This window comes from Carassius carassius, chromosome 26 (assembly GCF_963082965.1).
Source record: "Carassius carassius chromosome 26, fCarCar2.1, whole genome shotgun sequence".
Classification (NCBI taxonomy): domain Eukaryota; kingdom Metazoa; phylum Chordata; class Actinopteri; order Cypriniformes; family Cyprinidae; genus Carassius; species Carassius carassius.
The window spans coordinates 29856098-29878471 of record NC_081780.1 but is presented as its reverse complement, the minus strand read 5'-3'; the positions used below and the strand labels follow the sequence as shown (position 1 = coordinate 29878471).

Genomic DNA, 22374 nt, shown 5'->3' with positions numbered 1-22374 from the left:
GGCTTTAAATGTGCAGTCTGCTCCTTCAATAGCCAGTTTTAAGTTCTTAAATATATATTTGTGGCTGTCGATTTATTTTTTTTGGTGTATTGGTTACCATTTGTATAACCACAGTATAAATACAACTGCCATGGTTAAACTACAGTTAATTTGTATTTGTTAATTTACTATAAGTAATAATTAATGGGTCCTTGTTTATATATATATAAATCCTTTTTTTAGTGGATAGAATTTATTTCTCCCAGTGTCTCTCTTCCCATGTATATTTGTAAGGCCTTCTATGTTGCATTTCCAACCACTGAGCCATCACTGAAAGACTCTGCTGCAGCCAGTTCTAAGTATCAGTTTTTTTGTCAGCTACCTGTAATATCGTTAATAAGTAGGTACTTCAGCTGGTAACCGATTCCTAGAAATGTCCAAGAGAAAGAGTGAGACACGAGCTGCCTGAGCTCCCAAAATCAATAATAGCAGAAGAGATAAATGGCAGAGATAAAAAAAAATATTTAGTAGAGATAAAAATGTAAAGCCTTTTGGATACAGTCTTTTGTAATATGCAGTCAATACAAATGAAACAGATATCTCTAATATACAGCTCAGACAGCAACACATGGCTAGCGCTTAGTGATAGTGGTTAATGTTGTCTGGGTAAATTAAATAACACAAAATTATAAAGTGTAATCAATAAGTTGTTTCTAATCCTGTTTTCAAACAGGACAAATTGAAGAAGAGAACAAACGGAGACAGCAAGAAGAGGAGAAAAGGCGTCTGGAACGTTTGGAACGTGAGCAAAGGATTCAACAGGAGCTGGACAGAGAGAGTGAACTGTCCAGACGCAAGCTTTCTCGAGCAACTGAGCGGCTTCGTGAAAAACAGAGCTTCAGAGGTCATGAGAAACATCATGAACGCACACAAGTTCTCCAACAGCAAATAGAAGATGATGCTGCTGCGATTGAGTGGAACGAGGTATGACTTTCAATTCAGATTACATTTCATTACTGTATAATACAGCATGTGATAAAGTAGCACTTTTTACTGAGACCCGATCATTTTTTTCACATTTATTTATGTAGGTTATTGATATCGAAGAAAAATTCAACAACCTTTTATTAAAGTACCAGATCACAGAAGATAAAGAAATACAGCAGCACCAGATTTGGAGCAGGATTAAGATACTCCAGAATGAACTTGCAGTTCAATATTGTAGAGAAAACAACCTTGCAGTATGGTCTCAATTTGCCTTTGATCAAGCTGTAAGATATGATGAACTGTCTCTTACAGAGAAGCTCACAGTTCTTGAGGCATCTCTACAGTTCATCATGCACGCTAGCACTGAAGATGCTAAAGATGATGAAGATCAGCCGCTTGGTTGGGAGAAGTACCACTTTTTCTTGGGTTTGTTGGAGCAGCTTCATTTCACAAGTCCAACTTTGGCCGAACACATTTTATTAAATGTACTTGACACGATCTCAGAGCTTTCACCCCAAAGTAGGGACATTTTGGGTCAAATGTTGTTCAACAGAATCTGGACACCAACAGAAATAATGCTCTTACTTAGCAGAAGTCCAACAATTAAATGCCATCAACTCGATTTAGTTCTCCACACAGCACAAACCTACCACCTGGACTGCATCCCCGTTCTCTCTGCTCTTATGGATGAAAACCCTTTAAACTTTCTTCAAGAACAAATAAAAAACGACAAGGAAAAAGATGCTGATACAATTGTGAAGGAACTTCATGAAGCAATCTGCCCAGAGAAAGTCTTGGTGCCTTTGAATGATGTGCTCAGATACATGGAGTTGGAACTCCCAAAATATCAATTGGTGGACCTTACCAAAGAACAAATTGCTGAATTGAAAGGAAACATAAGATCTCTTAATTTTACAAACCTAGATATAAGCCTTTTGAAAAACATATTGATTGGGATGTCAATAGCAGTGCAAGACTGCTCAACAATCATCACAGCAGACAATGTGAAAATTGAAGGATATTTTCCAAGACTTACACAACTCGCATCATTGCTTTTGCTTCTTCTGACAGAAAATAAAGGATGTCTCCTAGAGATTGGCACAGGTGAGGGCAAGTCCTGTATCTTAGCCATGTTTGCAACAATTCTGGCTATTCGTGGAATAAAAGTGGACATTGTGACGAGCTCTCCAGTTCTTGCCCGACGAGACCAAGTCACCTCATCTGTAGTACCACCACATTACTCAAATGACTATTCACCAGAGAAACAAGAAGAATGTCTTAAAGATGCTTACCAGCAGCAAATAGTATACGGCACAGTGGGAGCCTTTGCAGCTGACACACTAAAACAGGAATTTGAGAAGAGGACTACTCGCGATACAAGGCAGTTTGAGCTTGTAATAGTGGACGAAGTGGACTATATGACCCTGGACAATGGAGTTCAAGTAACATTCTTGTCCCATGAATCTAGTGGACTCAGGCATGTGGAGCAAGTACTTTCCAACATATGGGCCATGATATCTAGTTGCCAACCAATTGAAATGCTTGAAACAGGAGAGGTAAAATGGGCCACAAGAATACAATACTTTCATAAAGCCACAACGGCAGCCGTTATGGGACTGGAAACATCAGACATGTTTTCTGCAAATGAGATCTTGTTGCCCGGAGTGACTTTGGGATTCTACACCCACGAAGATATTGAAATGATACATCAAGCCGAGAGTAAGAAAGGAAATAAAGCTGATGGGAATGAGGACAGAATGTCTAAAGCATTATCTGAAGTCATGAAAAAACTGGGAGTTTCACAACAGTATGATCTCTTGGGTATATTTGAGGAGGTCTTGGAAAACAGTGTAGTATTTAAGCGCTATTACTTAGAGAACAAGAAAGCCAAATGTTTTGACTCTCAGGAAAAACAAGGTGACCTTAAAGTTGAAATGCTCCTGCTGGAAGGAGGACTGGCATGTGAAATCATGTCTGAGAAATCACTCATTGATGCAACTGTAAGCACAATAAAGTCATCTATCAAGTACTCAGATAATCTCCAGACAGCCAAAGAATCCAACAACTTCATTGTCATCCCTGTTTTCTTGAAAAGCTATATTGAGAATCAGTTACCAGTGTTTGTCGAGAATGCACTGAAGGCTGTTGAGATGACCCGTGGCAGAGAATACATGATCGACACCTCGCCAGCTGCTGAAAGAGACATCGCCAATAGTCAAGACAGAGACAAGTATAATGCAGTAATTCCAGTGGACTTCAAAGCAAGTGGTGTGCTGGAGAAAAACAAGAAGTGGGGTAATGGTCTGCAACAATTTTTAGAGTTCAAGCACCAACTTGCAATTTCACCATTATCCAATGTGACAAATTACCTGTCAAATTTCCATTATTTCAAAAGGTACCTCAGTGGGAGAGGTATATTTGGTGTTTCTGGTACATTAGGAGGAAAAGCAGATCAGGAATTTCTGGCAAGACATTATGAAGCAAGAAGCTACATTGTACCTGCACATCGTCATAAAAGGGTGGTGGAGCTTCCAGTCATCCAGGTGAAAGGTGGAAATCACCAATGGATCCAGACTATTTGTGAAACGTCATGGAAAGTAGCAGAGAGAGGACAAGTTGTCTTGGTAATTTGTGAAGATGTTAAAACAGCAGATGAGCTATACAAGAAAATACAAGATGAAGGCAGATTTAAGGCAGAACAGATTACTCTGTACACAATCAGTGAGAAGCACAACATTGAAAGAGAGAAATTCTGTGCAGGCAGAATCATCATTGCTACAAATCTGGGAGGACGGGGGACAGACATAAAGGTTGATGAAAGTGTGAATAAGTGTGGTGGTCTTTTTGTTCTTCTTACTCATTTTCCACACAACCGAAGAGTCGAGAAACAAATATTTGGTCGTACATCTCGAAAAGGCAATCCTGGGATGGTCCAGATGGTTTTGAACTGTGATCATCTCGCACCCGCTTACCAAGGTCAGTCTGTAGAAATCATGCGCCAGCTAAGAGAGGATTATGAAATTAAACGAATCCAAGACATGGAAAATGATGAGCTGGTTGAGATAAACTTAAAGGAAAATCTATTCTCCAGGTTTTGTAAATTGGTGACGGAATTTGAAGGGCATTACTCAGAGAAAGAAAAACAAGACCCCATGCGAATGCAGCTCAATGATATTCCTGATTGTTTTAAACATCATCAGCCTAAGTTTGATTATCAGCCTGCCATCAATGCACTGAAAGAATCTTGGGCCTTGTGGTTAACCCTTCATGAGGATCACATCAATAGGCATGACGACTTTGGACAACTTGAAGCAGACCTTATCAGGACAATAAATGAAACAAGTGGAAAGCTGCTGCGAGGAGAATGTGATAATTTCTACGATCACGTCAAACAGGCAATTGTTAGAACTAATCTACACTGCCGTGAAAAATCCAAAAATGATTATGGAGCTAAATCCGGTTGGCAAAAAGTTGCAAACTCTGACCCACACTACAGGGCTGTGGCACTGTATAACCAGGCGTACATCACCATTAACCTCGGTAAAGGGAACTATAAAGCAGATGCTATGAACCTGCTCGAAGACGCAAAGAAATCCATTGACCTCTACATCTTAGAAGTCTCAAACACAATGGTCTCATGTAACTTATCAGTCACTGGAAACAAAGATCAGAGCACAGAGAGCAACAACTTTCAGAGTCAAATGGAGGCCAGAATGAACATCTTTAAGTCTTGGATGACATACATTGATAATGCATTGATTAAACTTAAAGAGCTGGAAAAAGATGACGCCATTACAGAGGAGTGTTCAGTCTACATGCTGTCTGGAGAAAAGAACTTCATCATCACTAATGAACTGAGATCCTTATACGACTATGGCCTCGGTGTTGTTTTTGAGGTGCAAAAGAAGCCCAAGTTTTGCATAGATGCTTGTATATGTTTTATTCTTGGCATGGTACAGGTTCTCGCTGGGTTTCTTGTTTGTGCGCTGACACTTGGAACAGCCAGCCAGTTTGGATTGGGCCTGATTTCAGAAGGAGTGAACGACATGATCAGTGGAGTAGAGGGGATGATAAAGGGCACATTCGATTGGGCGTCATGGGCTATATCTAAGAGTATCAGCATTGGGCTTTCTTTGATAACGGCTGGCTTTAGCAACATCAAGAAAGCAGTTTCCTCAGTGTTTAAAGTGACAAAAAGTCTCCTCAATGGTACAAAGTCTTTTTCTTCTGTTGCATCTGAATTCATCAAATCAGGAAAGGCAATGTTTACTTCATTCAAAGGAGGTGTTCAGTCTGGTTTATCATCCGTCAGTAAGGAATCTTTTAAGTCTGCGATGAAAAACATGACATCTTCTACAGTGATCAAACAGAACTTAAAATTTGCGACTAAATATGTAGTTCAGGAAATCGGGAAACAGTCTGTGCTCACTGCCATGAACTACGCAATGGATGCAGCCCTTCAGGAATTCTTTAAGACGATTTTACAAAGCAGCTTTGAGAATGTTGTTATTTCATCAGTGAAGCAGAGCAGTGAACTCGATCAGACTCTTGTGGAGTTTATCAGCTCAGGCATTCCGAAAGCTGCATTGACAATAGAGGATTTCAAGATTGACCAGAATTATGAGAAGCAAGTTAAAAAATCAGTTGGCATGCTCTGTGAAGATGTAATTCCTGACCTCATACTGGACTGTACCACAGCACAGGATGTTATCAGTAAACTCTCTGAAGTGTGGGAAAAAGCAGAAGAGCTTATGAATAAAGCCAAACTGTCAGGAGTATATGAAATGGCAAAGCTGGTTCTGAAAGTAGCTGAGTACTCAGCAGGTTTCACTCAAATAATGGGTGCCATACCAACAAAAGAGATAATACAACAGAAATTTGTTCCTGAATTATTGGAGAACATCAGTGAGCTTCAGAATGAAACGACAAAATATGACCAAGATGGACGACACAATTTACACGATGTACTGCGCCTTAAATGTGAAACTCTCCAGACTATCACCCAGAAGGTGTCTGAACAATTCATCAGTTCTTGTTCTGAACATATAAATTCTTTAAAGAACAGCAAATTTAAGAGTCACTTGAACAGTGCTGCAGGAATGGCGCTGGACCACGTCATGCACAGACAAAAAACTCAGCGCTTCTTTGATGACCAGAGGGAAAAACACAACAAGAGATCTGTGAGCCACAAGGAAGTGGAACAGCTGTCAGATGAGGAAAAAACAGAGCTAAAGCAGTATACAGAAGATATGTGCAAAGCTGATCATCCTACTACAGCCCTCGATGTGTATGTGCTCACAAAAAGCAACCTGCTCGGTGGAAAAGGAATTGAACTCACTGCCGTTGATGAAAATGGAAAACAGCTCACTGTGGAACGTTACCCAGGAACCAACAAATCAGCAGGCGATATAAAATTGACATTAACCAAGCCTGCAAAAACCACACATCCATCACAGTAAGACTTTTCACTAGAGCGTTATATAGCTCACATATAAAAGAACTGTTTCAGTGTTAATGCTTATGAACTTTGAGTACTGAATGTAATTACTTTTCATTTTACAAACAGAGCTGATACACAGCTGTACAGTGGCCGTTTTGACATTGTACAAGATGATGGCAGAATAGTCAGCGTTAACTCGGATCATCAGAACGCTCTTTATCATGCTGTAGCACAAGCAACTGGCAGCGAGACAAAGGACCTAAAGATGGAAGCTTTGATGCTACGCAAGAAAGTGAAAAATGAGGTCAGTAAACTTAGTTTATGGCTCTGATTTCTTCATGTAACCCTGTGCCCCTCCCGAGTGCCAGATTTTAGTTCTAGATCTGCTCATATTTACTGATGTACTGAAATCACTGGATCAGGATCGAGAAAGGTCCACGAGCAGGGGCTCAAACCTGGGATGCCCATAGCGCAAAAGGGCTATATGTCGGCACAGCGCCCACGTGATTCTGCTTTTTAACAGCATCACACATTTAATCAGTTATTTATCTTATTCACTGCAGTTGCTTCACTCTGTAGATTGGACCCATATAATCACTTGAACACAAAGTATTTCTGCAGTGTATCACATCGTTACTAGAATCTCCAAGGGGATTAAGTTGTAAACATTTTTGAGGTGGACTTTTTGAGGAGCACATTTGCCTCACACCTCTGGGATTGAGGGTTGGATTCTGCCAAGTTAACATGCTCTCCCCAAGTCTTAGGGTGTCCTCTGGGTACTCTGGTTTCCTTTCACAGTCTACAGACATGCGATGCAGGTTGATTGGCGTCTCTAAATTATCCATAGTGTGTAACATATATATGTGATTGTGTCCTGCACCCTGCCTTGTAACCCAAATGTCCTGGTATAGGCTACAGGCTTGTGTAGAGTAAGTGGTACAGAAAATGGATGGATAAAAATAAAATTCCTGGCCAATCAGTGTACAGTGTTACTCAGTCATCTGCACATGTGATGAGATGATGTGGATTATGTTTAATCTTAGACTTTCTCACTAGATCCAGACAAACTTTGAGTCGTACACACCCCTGCTGATTCTCCAGAGAGGATACGACTTCTGTCACAAAAACCCCAGTAAATACAGCATAACTGGAAGCAGTGTAAAAAAGACTGACGTTTTACTGCAGAACTACTTACAGAGTGTTAAATCCATCAGATGTGGCGAACGAACCTTCATCAAAATGTACCATCTTGGATTTGTTGGTGAATATAAAAGGTAAAGAATCTGATTGCTGAAGGTGATTTCTGTTATTTAGACACAACACAACACCACTGTGTATGGAGATCCATGAAAGAAAGAGGATTCACCTGATAAGCCAAAAGATAAGAATGATGCATAACCAGGAGTGTCATGTGTCCATTTATTTGATTCCATACAACAAAAGAAGCTAGAGGAAGCTAAAAATACTAAACTTTGCTCTAAATTAGCTTACTAGTTAAAATAAGTAAATGTCATGGTAATTTAATTATTTTAAATTCTCATTCTCTCTGCGCAGTGTTGTAAGTGCTCGGGGGTCCAGTAAGAACACCACAGGAACACTTAACACAAGCCACATTCCACCAAAGGACTCCATCAGAATTGCTGAGTCTGTCATAGATAAACCAGACTCAGTGAGCGAGCTGAAAAATAAAAACCTGCCGCTTTATAACCTAATCAGCAGCATGAAGACGGACAGTAATGGATGGAACCTGATTGCCATGGAGGTTCTGGGACAAGATCACAGACGAGCTCTGACTACGGGTCCAAGCAGCCTCTCAAAGACGGCCAGGTAACATTCATATCCATTGTGTTAATGGTTATGTGCGAAATTCTCATGCAAGACAACTATACAGAATTCCAATTAAAATTACAGGAATTTGCAGTAATACTAAACATTGCACATTATAAGTACAGCATTACACATGTAAAGGAGTGTTTATTTTATATATATAAAAAAAGGCTAAATCTGCTTTTAACATTTTTTTTTTTTCAGGAAACTTTTAGCAGACACCATAGTTATTGGAGACGTGGAGCTTCTGCTGAAACGCTGCATGATTCTGCATCACCCGCTCACCTCACAAAAGCTGAGAGAAGCTCTAGGTAAGAAACTCATCCTGCGAAACACATGCATGATCTACCCTCCGGATACAGATACTGTGATTGTCAGGGTGTTTATGGTAGACACGGTAATGCAGCAGTTACTGGAATATTATGGTTGTTTCACCATGCTCCTGTTGATCATTTTAATAAAAAAATCGTTCTGTAATCGCTTTTATGGTGAAAATGTAATCTTTGACAAATTAGAAAAATCTAAAAATTGTGCTGTTCTTTGAGCAATATACACAAGATATGAAATATAAAGCATGCGTGACAGAACTGATAGTCTAAGAGTAAAAGAGCTGCTGTGTTGCTGCACTAAACAATACGCTTGTGTGTAATTCCAGGTGAAAGCATTCCCTCTCAGTGCCACGTTTTGTCCGATGAAGGTATCCGAGGCTACTACAAAGCAGGATACAGAAACCTGGTGTCAGAGTACAGCCGCATGGGAATCCTGGATCAGAACCAGTGTGAGCGTCTGGACGAGTGGGTGACTCAGGACCAGCACGAGGACACTAACACTGCAGAGTACAGCCAGGTTCTGCAGGGGTTACAGTAAAAATGCCTAGTGTTAGTGAACACAATTTCCTTTCAGTGCCTTAATGATAAATATGATGGTGCACTGAAATTGCATTGATTGCAATAAATAAATGAATGAAAAATAGTTTTAGCAAGTAAAGATATCTTGTAATATTGGTAGATAATTTTGATAATTTTAAGCATTTATTTTTAGGATGATAAAATAAGCATTTAAAATTCAAAATCAGTAGAAGTATCTAGAAATATTGTGTTCTATTAAAACAAATCTAGTGTTTTGATGTAGTAATTTAAGTTTGGGTTTAAGCATTTAGAAAATCAGAATACTACAGGGTTATTCCACAAAACATGAATTGAAATCCAAACATAATAATGGTGTTGGGTTGCGATTCAAAAAATAAAAATAAAAACACACAAATATATACATATATAAAATCTAAAAACAAATGTTTAGCTTCTCTTCAGTATTGCTCTGTAGTGTAGAACAGGAACATGCTTCAAGCTCCTCTCTGATTAAAAGTTATAAAAACACTGAAATCATTAAAAATGTGTACTGATTTTATAATCACATAATTCTTCATAATCCATTAAATGAATCTCCATTTTTCACACGTGTATTGTAAAATGTTTTGCTACTAATCTGCATAATGCTGGTCAATGGATTTGTACTTGTAACTGATCACATTTTCTGAAAATATGCCAATAAAATGTTATTGTTGTTCCCATTTCATTCTTAAAATGAGAGTCACTCATTATCATATAATCAACAGGGAAAATGGGACACAGATAAAGGACTAAACATATGGAGTTGATCAAATAGACAAAAAGGTGAAAAATAAAAAGAGACAGTGTAGAGCAGTAATATTAAGTTTTTATTGTTATTGACTTTTAAATATTAGAATTAAAAATCACTCTACAATCAATAGGAATCATTCATGAAACACGAGCAGAACAGATTTTTTTGTAGTAAAACGCAGCGCTTGTAACTGTCACTATTTACCCAGCCATCCAATCAATGGAGGAGGGACGGGACAAATACCGACCAACAATCCTACTTGTACAGTGACTGCATACAACAATGAAGAAGTCAGTATTACTGGTTACTGCTTTATATATATTTATTTATATATATATTTGATAAAATCCGTAAAAATTTGATACTAGTAATACGTTGCTGCCATGGATATTCCAAATCAAATGCTGTGCCACCAAAGTATTCTCAAGCGCCACCACCTGGTCGTTTTAAGATGAGCTGATGTCGCTTTTGGACAATGTTTTTCTTGCTTCCCGCTTGCCGTGCTGGTGGTTTGTGATTGTAGCTCTGTGTAGCTTTGTCTTTCTGTAGAATTTCTATCTTACTATCATTCTGTTGTTTAAAGTGATAAAATATAACTTAATTCCCACCATAATTCTGATATTATCTATCAATCTAATCTGATTTATTTGGTCGTTCGCTTCTTTTCTCTCTCACTCTGTTTTTTCACAAGTTCACCAGACCACTGTGGTAAGAATCTTTCATCAATCACGGTGAGTAATGGCTAGGGCCAGACGGAATCTGCTGATTTTTTGGCGGTTTCTGTACCTTTTGTTTTTTGAAAAATTTGTGGAATTCTGCGGAATGGTTTTAAGGGTATAGGAGAGTACAGAAGCTGAAAACATAACACATAACAAAAATATTCACTTCTTAACTTTTATTACAATATACAATACAATATACAAATAACTGGTTTTTAAACAAAGCTAGGTCTTTTATAGTAAATACAGTAAGGAAATATTTATATATAAATTGTACAATTTACCCTGATATCATTCAACAATACTCTGATATAATTCAACAATAAATAAATATGCATTCTCAAACTAATAAATATAAATAAGGTACTTTTAACAACTATAAATTAATTAATTAATTAAGTGGTGTGGAAATCAGTTATACACTTCAATAAATGCAGTACATTAGAAAACTAATTTAAAGTTGTAGTAGTAATTTATGTAATTTAGTAGTAAAGTAGCATTTTTGCATCAGATTAATAAAGTATAAATAATGTAAATAAAGTTATTTACATTATTTATATATACTCACCTAAAGGATTATTAGGAACACCATACTAATACTGTGTTTGACCCCCTTTCGCCTTCAGAACTGCCTTAATTTAATGTGGCATTGATTCAACAAGGTGCTGAAAGCATTCTTTAGAAATGAAAGCTTTAGCATAAGTTCTGCCGGGAAGACTCAATTGTTAGCGTCACTTTTTACCTTTGTCAATTGTCCAATCATGTTCTAATAATAGAAGTATAAAGGACCTGTGCTTACACTTGTATGAGTTTACAGATGCTGAAAGTTTCACTCAGTTGCTCGTGTTCTGTTGCCAACTGAACATGTCTCAAGACTCGCACAATAATTGCGATTATTCTGATCCTGACGACGAAATCCTCCTGCCATCTCCTATTACCGCTCTCGGAAGTTCACGCATACAGTGCCGGAAAGTATGTTTAAAGTTGATGTCGATGCTTTTGGAGTCATATGGGTAAAAATAAGGAGGATTACCCACCATCTTATGGGCGAGAGAAAGTAGATCTTCTCTTGAGAGACCTTGGCTAATTGGTATGCCGGCATCTCCGAGAACTTTCTCCAAAAGCATCGACATCGACAATACAGACCGGAAGGAAAATAATGGCTAAATCTCCTTCACCCAATCCTGCAAAAAGAACATCACAACCTGCCAGGGCACCATCTTCACCTCAAATCATTGAATCCACTGAGATGAATTTCCAGCTCCTCTCTGCTGTTCAAAGTCTCTCTAAAACAGTCAAAGTCCTACAATCCAAAATGACTAACCTCGAACATTCTTTTGCCAGTTCCCACTCCAGTGCAGATCCTGCAATACACTCCTCAGCTATTTCACAGTCTCGTCCTCCTCCTCTTGGATTTTGTAACGACCAGCGCATGCCCTCGACTCCAGCTACCTTGCCACCTTCTCAGCTTTCTATCCAGACACCTTTTCAAAATGTCTCCGCTCCACCGGCTTCCTCAAATTTTAACCTCTCCACAGCAGCTCCAGCTCAAGCGTTCGGTAGGCGTTTTGTTCCACCAGCCGCTGCAACAGTCTCTAACCATCTAAGCAACAATATCATCCAAGGTAAGGACATTAATCTTGCTACCTTACTGCTTCCTTCGCCTGCTGCCGATAGGAAAATGGTAGACTGTGGTGACGTGGCAGTACTTATAAAAACTACCGACCCTCGTTTACAACGTAATCTCTCGTTTGGCGAATTGTCCATGGCATTCAGTATTTACAGAGACATTCTGTGTCAAACTTACCCTGAGAGAAGGGAAGAGCTATATCTTTATCTAACTATGATGGCGGACTTCAGTCAAAGATACGGGGGAACTCTATGTTATGAGTACCACAAGTCCTTTTCAGCCAAATCTGCCTCCTGTATCTCACTTTTTAATTCAAGACTACACTGGCCAGTTACCGACACCGAACTGGTCATCCGCTATTTCGGAGGCCAAAAAAGCTTAGCTTGCGCCATTTTCAGCGCTCACGGTCAGAAGGCTTCATTTTGCCCTTGAGCTTTCGCTAGCAATGATCCAGCCGCTGCCCACGGTCTTGAAAATGTAAGACTTTCTTCAAACTCCAGAGGTCGCTCAACTGCGGCTGAATTCAGTAGCTTAACTCTTTGCATTCAATTTAATGAGGCCGTTTGTTCTTTTCCTAATTGCAAATTTGCTCATATTTGTAGTGTTTGCAAGGATCCACACCCGAAATCTGTTTGTCCATGCCGGTACAAACCTGCACCCCGTGTGAAAGCCCCAATTTGGAATTTTTTTTGAATAAACACCCATCTACTGTACTACTATTAATATTCCTAATCTTTCAAGCAACCTCTCTTCTCAACTCGATCTGTTATTTGTTGATTTTTTAATCACCGGTTTGTCCTAAGGGTTTCAGGTGGGTATCCTTTCTCATCTTTCTGCCTCTTTTGTTGCAAAAAATTTGCAATCTTCTAGACACGAACCTGATGTGGTTTCAGTTCTTCTAGACAAAGAGGTTAATAAAGGATATGTTATCGGCCACTTCACTTCTCCTCCTTTTTCTCCTTTTCGGATGAGTTCCATCGGCATCGCAACTCGCAAATATTCCGGTAAAAAACGTCTAATCTTCGACATGTCTTCACATTCCTCCAAAATAGCTAGCGTTAATGAATGCATTCCTTTAACACACTTTTCTCTTTATTACACTATGGTGGATAACGCCATCCAGTTAATCAAATTAGCTGGTCAAGGCACCTGGTTAGCCAAAGCTGAAATTACAGACACTTTTAAAACTATGCCAATTCACCCCTCTACAATCAGCACCGGAGCTCCCCAGGGCTGCGTTCTCTCCCTACTGCTCTTCTCCCTGTACACTAATGACTACACATCTAAGGACCCCTCTGTCAAGCTCCTGAAGTTTGCAGATGACACCACACTCATCGGCCTCATTCAGGACAGTGACGAGTCTGCTTACAGGCAGGAGGTTAAAGAGCTGGCTGTCTGGTGCACTCTCAACAACCTGGAGCTTAACACGCTCAAAACAGTGGAGATGATCGTGGACTTCAGGAGAAACCCCCCTGCACTCCCCCCACTCACCATCATGAACAGCACTGTGACTGCAGTGGAGTCATTCAGGTTCCTGGGCACCACTATCTCTCAGGACCTGAAGTGGGACATTCACATTGACTCCATTGTGAAAAAGGCCCAGCAGAGGTTGTACTTCCTTCGCCAGCTGAGGAAGTTTAACCTGCCACAGGATCTGCTGAAACAGTTCTACTCCACCATCATCGAATCCATCCTCTGCACTTCAGTAACTGTCTGGTTCAGCACAGCTTCTAAATCTGACCTCAGAAGACTACAGAGGGTAGTCCGGACTGCTGAGCGAATCATCGGTTCAACCCTCCCTTCTATTCAAGAACTGTACTTACCCAGAGTGAGCAAAAGGGCTGTTAAAATCACTCTGGACCCCTCACATCCAGCACACTCCCTCTTTGAACTGTTGCCATCTGGTCGACGCTACAGAGCACTGAGCACCAGAACGACCAGACACAGGAACAGTTTCTTCCCTCAGGCAATCCATCTTATGAACAGCTGATAATAACTGTGGGACACACTACACTATTTATTTTATATACACTACACTTTTTATCCAACACACATACTTGGCGTACACGTAAATCTTTTGCACATAATATACATGTACATACATGGAACACACTACAATACTTATATTTATATTATATATACACATACACTTATTTATCCAACACACATACTTAGCGTACAGTTAAAATTTTTCCACATAATATACATGTACATACATAAATGCTAATTTTAATATACCTGCCATACATTGTCAATTTGTATATTGTCAATCCTTACCCACCTATTTGTATTTTATTTTCCTTATTGTGTTTTTTGTTCTGTCGCTGTTATGTTGCATTGCGGAGCTTCTGTCACGAAAACAAATTCCTCGTATGTGTGAACATACCTGGCAATAAAGCTCATTCTGATTCTGATTCTCTGACTGGCCGTATTTTGGAGTTGACCCTCTGGAGTCGATTAACGCGGATACGCGTTTTGAGTCATTTTCTCCTGATAACCCCGAAAAGAACTTAAATTACACTTTCAGTTTTAATCGTACAGTTAAGAGCAATACATCAATCGAATCTGTAAAGGGTCTACTTTTTTTTGGATACAGACATAATAACAACAAAACTTTGTGCACTTATAAAATAAAGATAACAAACAAGGTGTGCTGTCTGCAGCCTTTGTCTGCGCTGATCTTCTTTTACAAACACATCATTAAAATGAACTGTAACTCCGTGAATACTCAACGAAAATACATGAGTGAGATATCTATAGAAAGCTTGACATGTCTACTTTTAAACTAAACAAGTGCCGCCGAAAACAGATATTGTGTGATAGAGTAATCCATATGAAAACAACGCGATGTCTGTTTTTCATGTCTCCCTTCATTATATCTAATGTGACCACGCACCTGCACTGAACGCGCTATTCAGATTCAAACTGAAGCGCGCGGCTTGAATACGCCCACATAGGAGAAAAAGCAGCGAGCCTGTTCTTCAAGTTTTTATTTTACTGTTTGCTTTGCGATGAGAGGAATAAGACATAAATCACCCCAAAGATGTGATGTGGTTGAGGATTTGAGAAATGGATTTCCTCAGGAAAAAAAAGAATGAAGCACTTTATTCAGCAGAGATCATAAACATGAGTAAGTCTCTTTTTTATTTATATACTTATACTAGATTTCACATAACGTGTAAACATTTTACTAGTTAAGACTTTTTCCAAATACTTTTTCCAAACTATAATGCCTGACTAAATATATAATCAAGTTAAACATTATGAAGTTTCAATAACAATATACAATACTATACCATTCAAAAGCTTGATGTAAATAATATAAATGTAACAAATAGATAACTGTAACAAATGTAAAAATAATGCTTTTATAATTTTAATAATTTTCTCAAAAACACAATCATGACATACATGCATTTCACATATTATTATAGCCCAGTTTGTGCTAATTACAGTGAGATTAGTCTTTACCCATTTAGATATTTATAAGAAACTGAAAAAAGCAAAAATGTCAGGGCATGACAAAACTTCTCCAGGCCCCAAAAATACCCTTAGACTCCAGAGGATTAAATGGAATTCAAAATTCTACTTTGCTGTGAGGCTCATTTTCAGTTGTAGAAGTAGTCCACATATTTTCAACAGTCTCTCCGAAGCTCTGTGTTGGATTCTGCTGAACGTCTGTAAGCTTCCTTTCATTTTGCATTTACTAGATGATTTTTTGCTTGTTGACTTTCCATCTTAACAATCTCCCATCCTTAGCATTCTTAAACAAATTTTGAAAAAACATTGGGCCCTTCTGCCTTGTTAGAATTATTAGGCATTTCTCTTGACACAGTCAAATTGCAAGCTTCCCTTCCACAAGAGAAACTCCTAAGGATCAGGTCGTTTCTGGAATCTTTTTCCTCTCTACGCTGCGTCTCCAAACGAGATATGCTCTCTCTGCTCGGTCACCTCAATTTTGCAAAGATCAGCTAGACATTACATTTTTAAAGGAGTTGCTCCTTCAACTTTCAAAGCTTACACTTCCGCTTGGTCTTCTTTCTTAATGTTTTGCTTTTCCTTTCAGATTCCTTTATTCCCTATCCTGGTCAGTGGCGGTTCTAGACCAATTTTACTGGGGGGGGGGGGGGGGGGGGGGGCAAAGTTGTTATCAGAGGGACTCATCAACACTGACAAAAGTGTTCAAGTATTCAAAAAAATAATACATAATAATACAATAACACAAAGTATTCCAGTTGCAGTCAAAGTCTTTATTGCATGAACATGTTCACTTCGGATTCTAACAAATTCCTCTTTCCATCTTTACAACGCCGTTACCATTACTGACGATAAAAAAAACGTTACTGACAGTGTGTTATTACTATTGTAAAATAATTAAGAGAGAAGGCAGAGTGACATACATGATACGTTTCAATCTGGAAAATACGCTCAGTGTTTGAGTAAAAGAAGGGTTGCTGTGAACGGTGTAAGCTCAGAATAAAGCAGTCAACAACATTACCTGACCAGAAGTCTTACTTTATAACAGTTACACAAAAGATACTAGCTTACCTTAAATCTCAGCGGTAATTCTTGTTGTATGACTCCGGTTCTGTAGACGTGTATTCCCATTTTCCCGGCCGCGGCGTGCAACAGTCAGTCAGTGAGGCCGGCGACAACACTGGATGCGTGGCGCAAGTAGGGTGACCACCTGCTAATAAGCCCAAGGGGGGACAAGGGGTATGTTTCTGAGGGACAATGTGGGACACTGCCTTGCGCGGTGGTGCCCCCACCCCATGTACAGACTCACTGATAGTGGTTTACCCATTTCTAGCACATACCACCTTACATGATATATTAATAATGCCCTATTCCCCTAAACATGCGTAATTGCTGATGTACTGTATGCTTATGACAGAATCGACAAATGCAGTTCCACTTACGATTTACTTTAGCTATTACATTTTATTTATTTTTCATTACAATTTATTCACTTTAAGAATAAATTACTGCTCATGTACAGCATTCGCGTTGAACAAGAGTGAATGATTAGTCCAGGGTTTTTTTTTTCTCTCATGTTTTGTAATGTTTGGGAAGCCAGAATGCGCATGCATCAACAGAAACGGTTTGTTTTGTTTTACAGCGAACCGTGCCATCCCTATTACCTCAATAATCAATCAATTACAGGCCTAAAACAATCATGCCTGAGCAGACGGATATTAGTACATTTCATCACACCGGCACCCACATCTAAATCAGTTGTATTGTCTGGTTTTTAGTCTAAAACAGTTGCGTCAAGTATAAATGTCTCGTCTGTTTTGGGAGGTGCGCGCGCAGTCAGCGGAGGCTTGCAACTCCCAACTCGCACCAGAGGCTCGCACCTTTTTTTCTCAGATTTTGAAAAATGCTTCCAAGATCGACTTGTCGACCGCGATCGACCGGTTGATGACTCCAGATATAGATGAGCGACCAACTTTTTTTGAGAAAGCATTGATTATGCGTGACACAGTCTCAATTTGTGGGACGCTTGAATTGGGCTTCAAACGCTGTGCGCGCACGCGCTACGCGGGACGGGTGGTCACCCTAGGCGCAAGCGTCTCAGCCGCGTGGCATGTCAGTTTTTAATTCGGCTCCCATGTTAACAGGTTAGAGCTTGCAGACTGCCTGCGTGAGATGTGCGTCTCACGCGGAAAACGCGTGCATGCTAGAAATAGAACCGACGCCTATTTTTACCGCGACACGCGCGCGTGTTGGAAGCGTTTCCAGGCAAAATATAATTGGAAAATATGTTTATATGTCATTTTGTACACAAATACATATTAATTCATGACATTTTGATATTTGAAAGGCTGTAGGTTGACATAAATTCAGATATAAATGTAATTTTAAAAATAAATAAATAATTATCGATTTTTAAATATTGCACCTGTCAAACATAGTCTATTTTGCCGTCAATACTGTTGACGGTGTCCTTTATCAGTAGGCGTAGGTGTGTAAAAAAAAGTTGATATTGTTGTCATGAAGACAAGAGCCTGGTCTGTCGGCGGTCTCTCTCTATGTCACCTACAGACGCTTCTGGTGTGTAAAGACACAGAAAACGCGAAGCATCCGCCACGCTTCTGGGACGCTTCTGGCACACAGCAGAGACGCCACGCAGCCAGTGTGTCACCGGCCTGAGCTTCTGGCGTGTAACCGTCTACGCTCCAAGGGGGCCGGTCGACTGGAACCAAGTTCAACACGCATTTGTTCCGCCTGTCATATCAGGTCGAATTATTGTGATACATCGTGCTGCATTGTAGCCTATCGAAGGCGCCGCGACTGATCAAATGCGCAGTTGTTTGGTGTGATTTTATGATTCCAAATTTAGGGGGGCCAGAGGGGGGCCAAGCTTGGTGACACGGGGCCACTGCCCCCCCCCCGAACCGCCAGTGATCCTGGTTACCACCAGTGATGCGTTGGTCAATGTATAAACAACCCGCACCCGACCGATGTTTTCAACTAACCCGCCCGCAACTCGGACCGCAAAAAAATAAAAATAAAATATTTTACCCGACCCGCTTCCTGACCCGCATTTTTTAAAAGTAGTAAATGCGTCGCCCCTTTATATTAATATAATTACTTAAATAGGCTTTAGCCTACAGGATAATAAGCGTTATGACTGCACACATAAGGCTTGCCACAAAGAACCGGTTATAGTAACGATTATGCATGTGTCTAAATTAGCAAGGAGACATTTAATTGTTTAGTAATAATCTGGTGTTTTCTGTGTCACTGCTAAGATGGAGTTGACGATGCGGACTCACCATGAACGCCAGAGAGAAATGCAAATTTCATATGGATTACATAAAGAGAGTAGCCTATTTATTTTGGTTTTAAAAATTTCGTTTAAAAGTAGACATTTCAAGCTTTCTGTAATATATTGCCTATATTTCTTTTTAAACCCACCGACTAAAAGATTAAGACTCTACCTGACCCAAAATATCACCCAAAGTTTCCACAGCTTTTTTTCTTAGCTATTTCCGAATCTGGAAAAATGACTGGGGCTATAACTTGTTACTGCAGTCATGTACGGCATGATAAATGCTCGTCACTTCTGCTGCCCAAACTTTGTCAGTCTGTGGGTCATTTGGTTTATTGAAAAACAATTGATGTTTCTTGATGATGTGCCTTTTTTCCTCAACATGCACCATGTCGCTTCACGTCGTATTCTCCTCCATGTCCCACAGAAAAAAAGCTCTCTCTGCTTCGCCATCTACAGGTCTTAATCAAGGGTATGCTGCGGTCCATTCGCTATTAAAAGTGCATCTTCTCTTTTTTGTGGCCATTAACCTGACCGAGCAGCGCGCGCGTCAACAGTTTGATTGATGTACGACTATCGACTAACGCTTTTATTTCTCTCCTCTGAACTATTGGACATAAGTTAACACTACGCCTATGGGTGTATCCGTGTATTTATTAGGCAGAGTTGAATGAAAAAGCTGGACAGATGCTCAATTTGCGTGAGGTGGCACAAAGGATAAAATTGCTGTACAACGTAAAGCGGGACAGGTTGTCACTCTATTCGCGCCAGTTATTCAGCCAATAAAGTGTAGGCCTATATATTTCAAAATTGTGTATAGTACTATATAAATTACAAAAGTTTAATTGGCATCTTTATTTCAAAGGACCCGACCCGACCGCGACCCGAATATCATAAAAAATATTTTTGGATGACTTGTAACCGCGGGTGACCGCAGGCACCTGCTCATTTTGGATCAATCCGCACATCACTGGTTACCACTGTTTGCTCGTTTCTTGTTTTTAATTTCGAAAATAGCAATTTAAAAATTTCCTCAATTCGCAGATTGCTCGCTGGCATTCAATTTTATGCAAAATATTTTATTCCGGATTTTCAGAGTCTCTTCACTGCTTCTTATTTTTGATTACTGCTCAAAGGCTTAGCTAAATCCTCTACGAATTCCCCCGATAAAAGATTGCCTTTCTCTCTGCCTCTATTGCAAAGATTAATCCTTTCCCTACGCAATGGCCTTTTTTCCACATACTCTAATATTCAGCTAGAAGTGTTCTTAACTGCTTTCTACGGATTTATGCGCCCAGGCGAATTCACTTCAGCATCTAAACGTTTTGATCCTGTCCACGGTCTTTCTATCTCCGACTTACACTTCTCACCTAACTTCTTTACACTTTTTCTCAAACACTCTAAAAATGACTCTTCTGGTTCTGGTGTTTCAATAAAAATATCCAAAATTAGCAATCATTTTTGCCCCTTCTCATCTATGATTAGATTCCTTAATAGTGGCTGCCCACTGCTCCGGGTGTGTGTTCACAATGTGTGTGTGTGTGTTCACTGCTGTGTGCACTTTGGATGGGTTAAAAGCAGAGCACGAATTCCGAGTATGGGTCAGCATACTTGGCTGTATGTCACTTTCACTCACTTCACTTTCACTTTTTACTTAAAATTCGCCCCAGATCCTCAGATCACTCACCCCTATTCTCACTCTCTAACGGAGCTCCTCTTTCTAAAACCTGGTTCAGATCTCATCTAGTTTCTGTCCTAAAAAACTGTAGTCTATCCCCTTCCTTGTATACCGGACACTCATTTAGGATTGGAGCAGCTACTACAGCAGCCGAACGTGGCGTTCCTACAGCAGCTATCAAGATCCTGGGAAGATGGTCTTCCTCCGCATTCGAGTCTTACATAAGACCTGATCTAAAGATCATCCTTGAAGCTCAGCAAGCTCTGCAATAATAATTCAGGTAAATTCCTATGCAACTACTGGTGGTGGTGCCATGCTCTATCTATCTGTCGATAGTTCAATTGCATAACTTGTGCTATGAATTAGTTGTGTTGTTCTGTGTCACCTCATCTTCGCGTGGCTTTGGCGGCCTCGTGTACATCGCTGCCTAGCTTTTCGCGTGTAGCAGCATGGCCCTTAGGGGCCCAGGTTCACGTGGTCTCAACGGCTCATAGCATACTCTCGCCTCGCCCTCACGTCTAGCAAGGGTGGTTTAATCCTTCAGGGTTTTAAGTTAGTACGACCTAGTATCCTTGCTATGTGTGTTTTGTAACATGTGGCAATAGCAGCCTCATGGCTCAGCGAGCCTCGTCTATGTGAGCCAGTATAACAACTATAATTAAAGAGCATCCTTACCAGTTGCATCACAGTCTGCTATGGGAACTGCTCAGTAGGCACTGCAGAGGGTGGTGAAAACTCCCCAACGCATCACAGGGACACCACTTCCTGCTATCGAGGACATCCAGAGGAAACGCTGTCTACGTCGAGCTCGCAGCATTCTCAAGGACTCCTCTCACCCTGACCATGGACTGTTTAACCTCCTGCCCTCCGGGAGGCGCTTCAGGAGCCCACAAGACTCAGGAACAGCTTTTTCCCTACAGCTGTCTCCTTACTGAACTCTGTCCTGTGACACCCCCCCCCCCCCACCATACACACAGACTCCTCCCCCTCTTCATCACTACATCTGACTGATTTTATTTATTTACAAAAAGAAAAAAAAACAGTAACTTGTTATTACTTGCACTACTGTCTGTTCATCCAGGAACACTGAGCAATCCATTTGCACACTGAAATATTTTCTATGCACTTTACTGTCCATTGCAATAGTGTAAATTATGTTCATATGTTCATAGTCCTGCCTAAAGTGTACATACACTTTACATAATCCATCTGTATAGTATGTTCATAGTACACCTACCTGTATATCATGCTGATGGTATTTAAAATCTGTAAATTATGTCCATAATACTTGTATATGTATAGTTATTGTACATATTGTAGACCCTGTATATTCTGTACTTACTGCTTATTGCACTTCTTGCTACTGCATTTCGTTGCCTTGTACCTTAAATGTGCAGTGACAAAGTTGAATCTAATCTAATCTTATATTTGAAAGACCCACAATAATGTAATTTTTTGAATCATTTAGCCGGCAGATAAATATATACATAAGATTTTGTAACAGTGCTTTAAGAGCGATTACTCTAGCAATCACAAACATTTGACTTGCACTATTACATCTAGGTCTCTTTAGTAAAATTCTCATTGCATCATTATAAGCTACCTGCAGCTTCTGTAAACTAGATGTTCTATAGTTGAACCACAGATGAGCAGTATAAAGTGTTGTACAATATGCTTTAAAAAGTGACACCTTCACCT

At 39.9% G+C, this 22374-nt stretch overlaps 2 protein-coding genes across 2 annotated transcripts in view; both read left to right on the top strand.

Annotated features, from left to right (window-relative positions):
* The window catches only part of LOC132106157 (uncharacterized), a 39692-nt gene extending 37520 nt beyond the window's left edge, over window positions 1-2172 (top strand). The window contains exon 4 of the mRNA XM_059511815.1: window positions 713-2172. Within this exon, the coding sequence (XP_059367798.1) occupies window positions 713-969 (257 nt within the window). The 3' untranslated portion in view covers window positions 970-2172. The remainder of the gene's footprint in view (window positions 1-712) is intronic.
* Window positions 2097-9799, top strand: LOC132106006 (uncharacterized). The gene is made up of 6 exons (XM_059511588.1): window positions 2097-6421; window positions 6533-6710; window positions 7463-7680; window positions 7961-8233; window positions 8438-8544; window positions 8889-9799. Exons 1-6 carry the CDS (start codon window positions 2097-2099, stop codon window positions 9098-9100), a joined length of 5313 nt encoding a protein of 1770 aa, XP_059367571.1. The 3' UTR covers window positions 9101-9799.
* Window positions 9800-22374: the final 12575 nt, after the last annotated feature.

Bases quoted from the DNA above. Each gene is read 5' to 3' on its own strand.
- LOC132106006 (XM_059511588.1), top strand. From the start codon at position 2,097: ATGTTTGCAACAATTCTGGCTATTCGTGGAATAAAAGTGGACATTGTG. The intron at 7,681-7,960 runs GTAAAGAATCTG...CTCTCTGCGCAG, and splicing joins TTTGTTGGTGAATATAAAAG to TGTTGTAAGTGCTCGGGGGT. The intron at 8,545-8,888 runs GTAAGAAACTCA...GTGTAATTCCAG, and splicing joins AAAGCTGAGAGAAGCTCTAG to GTGAAAGCATTCCCTCTCAG.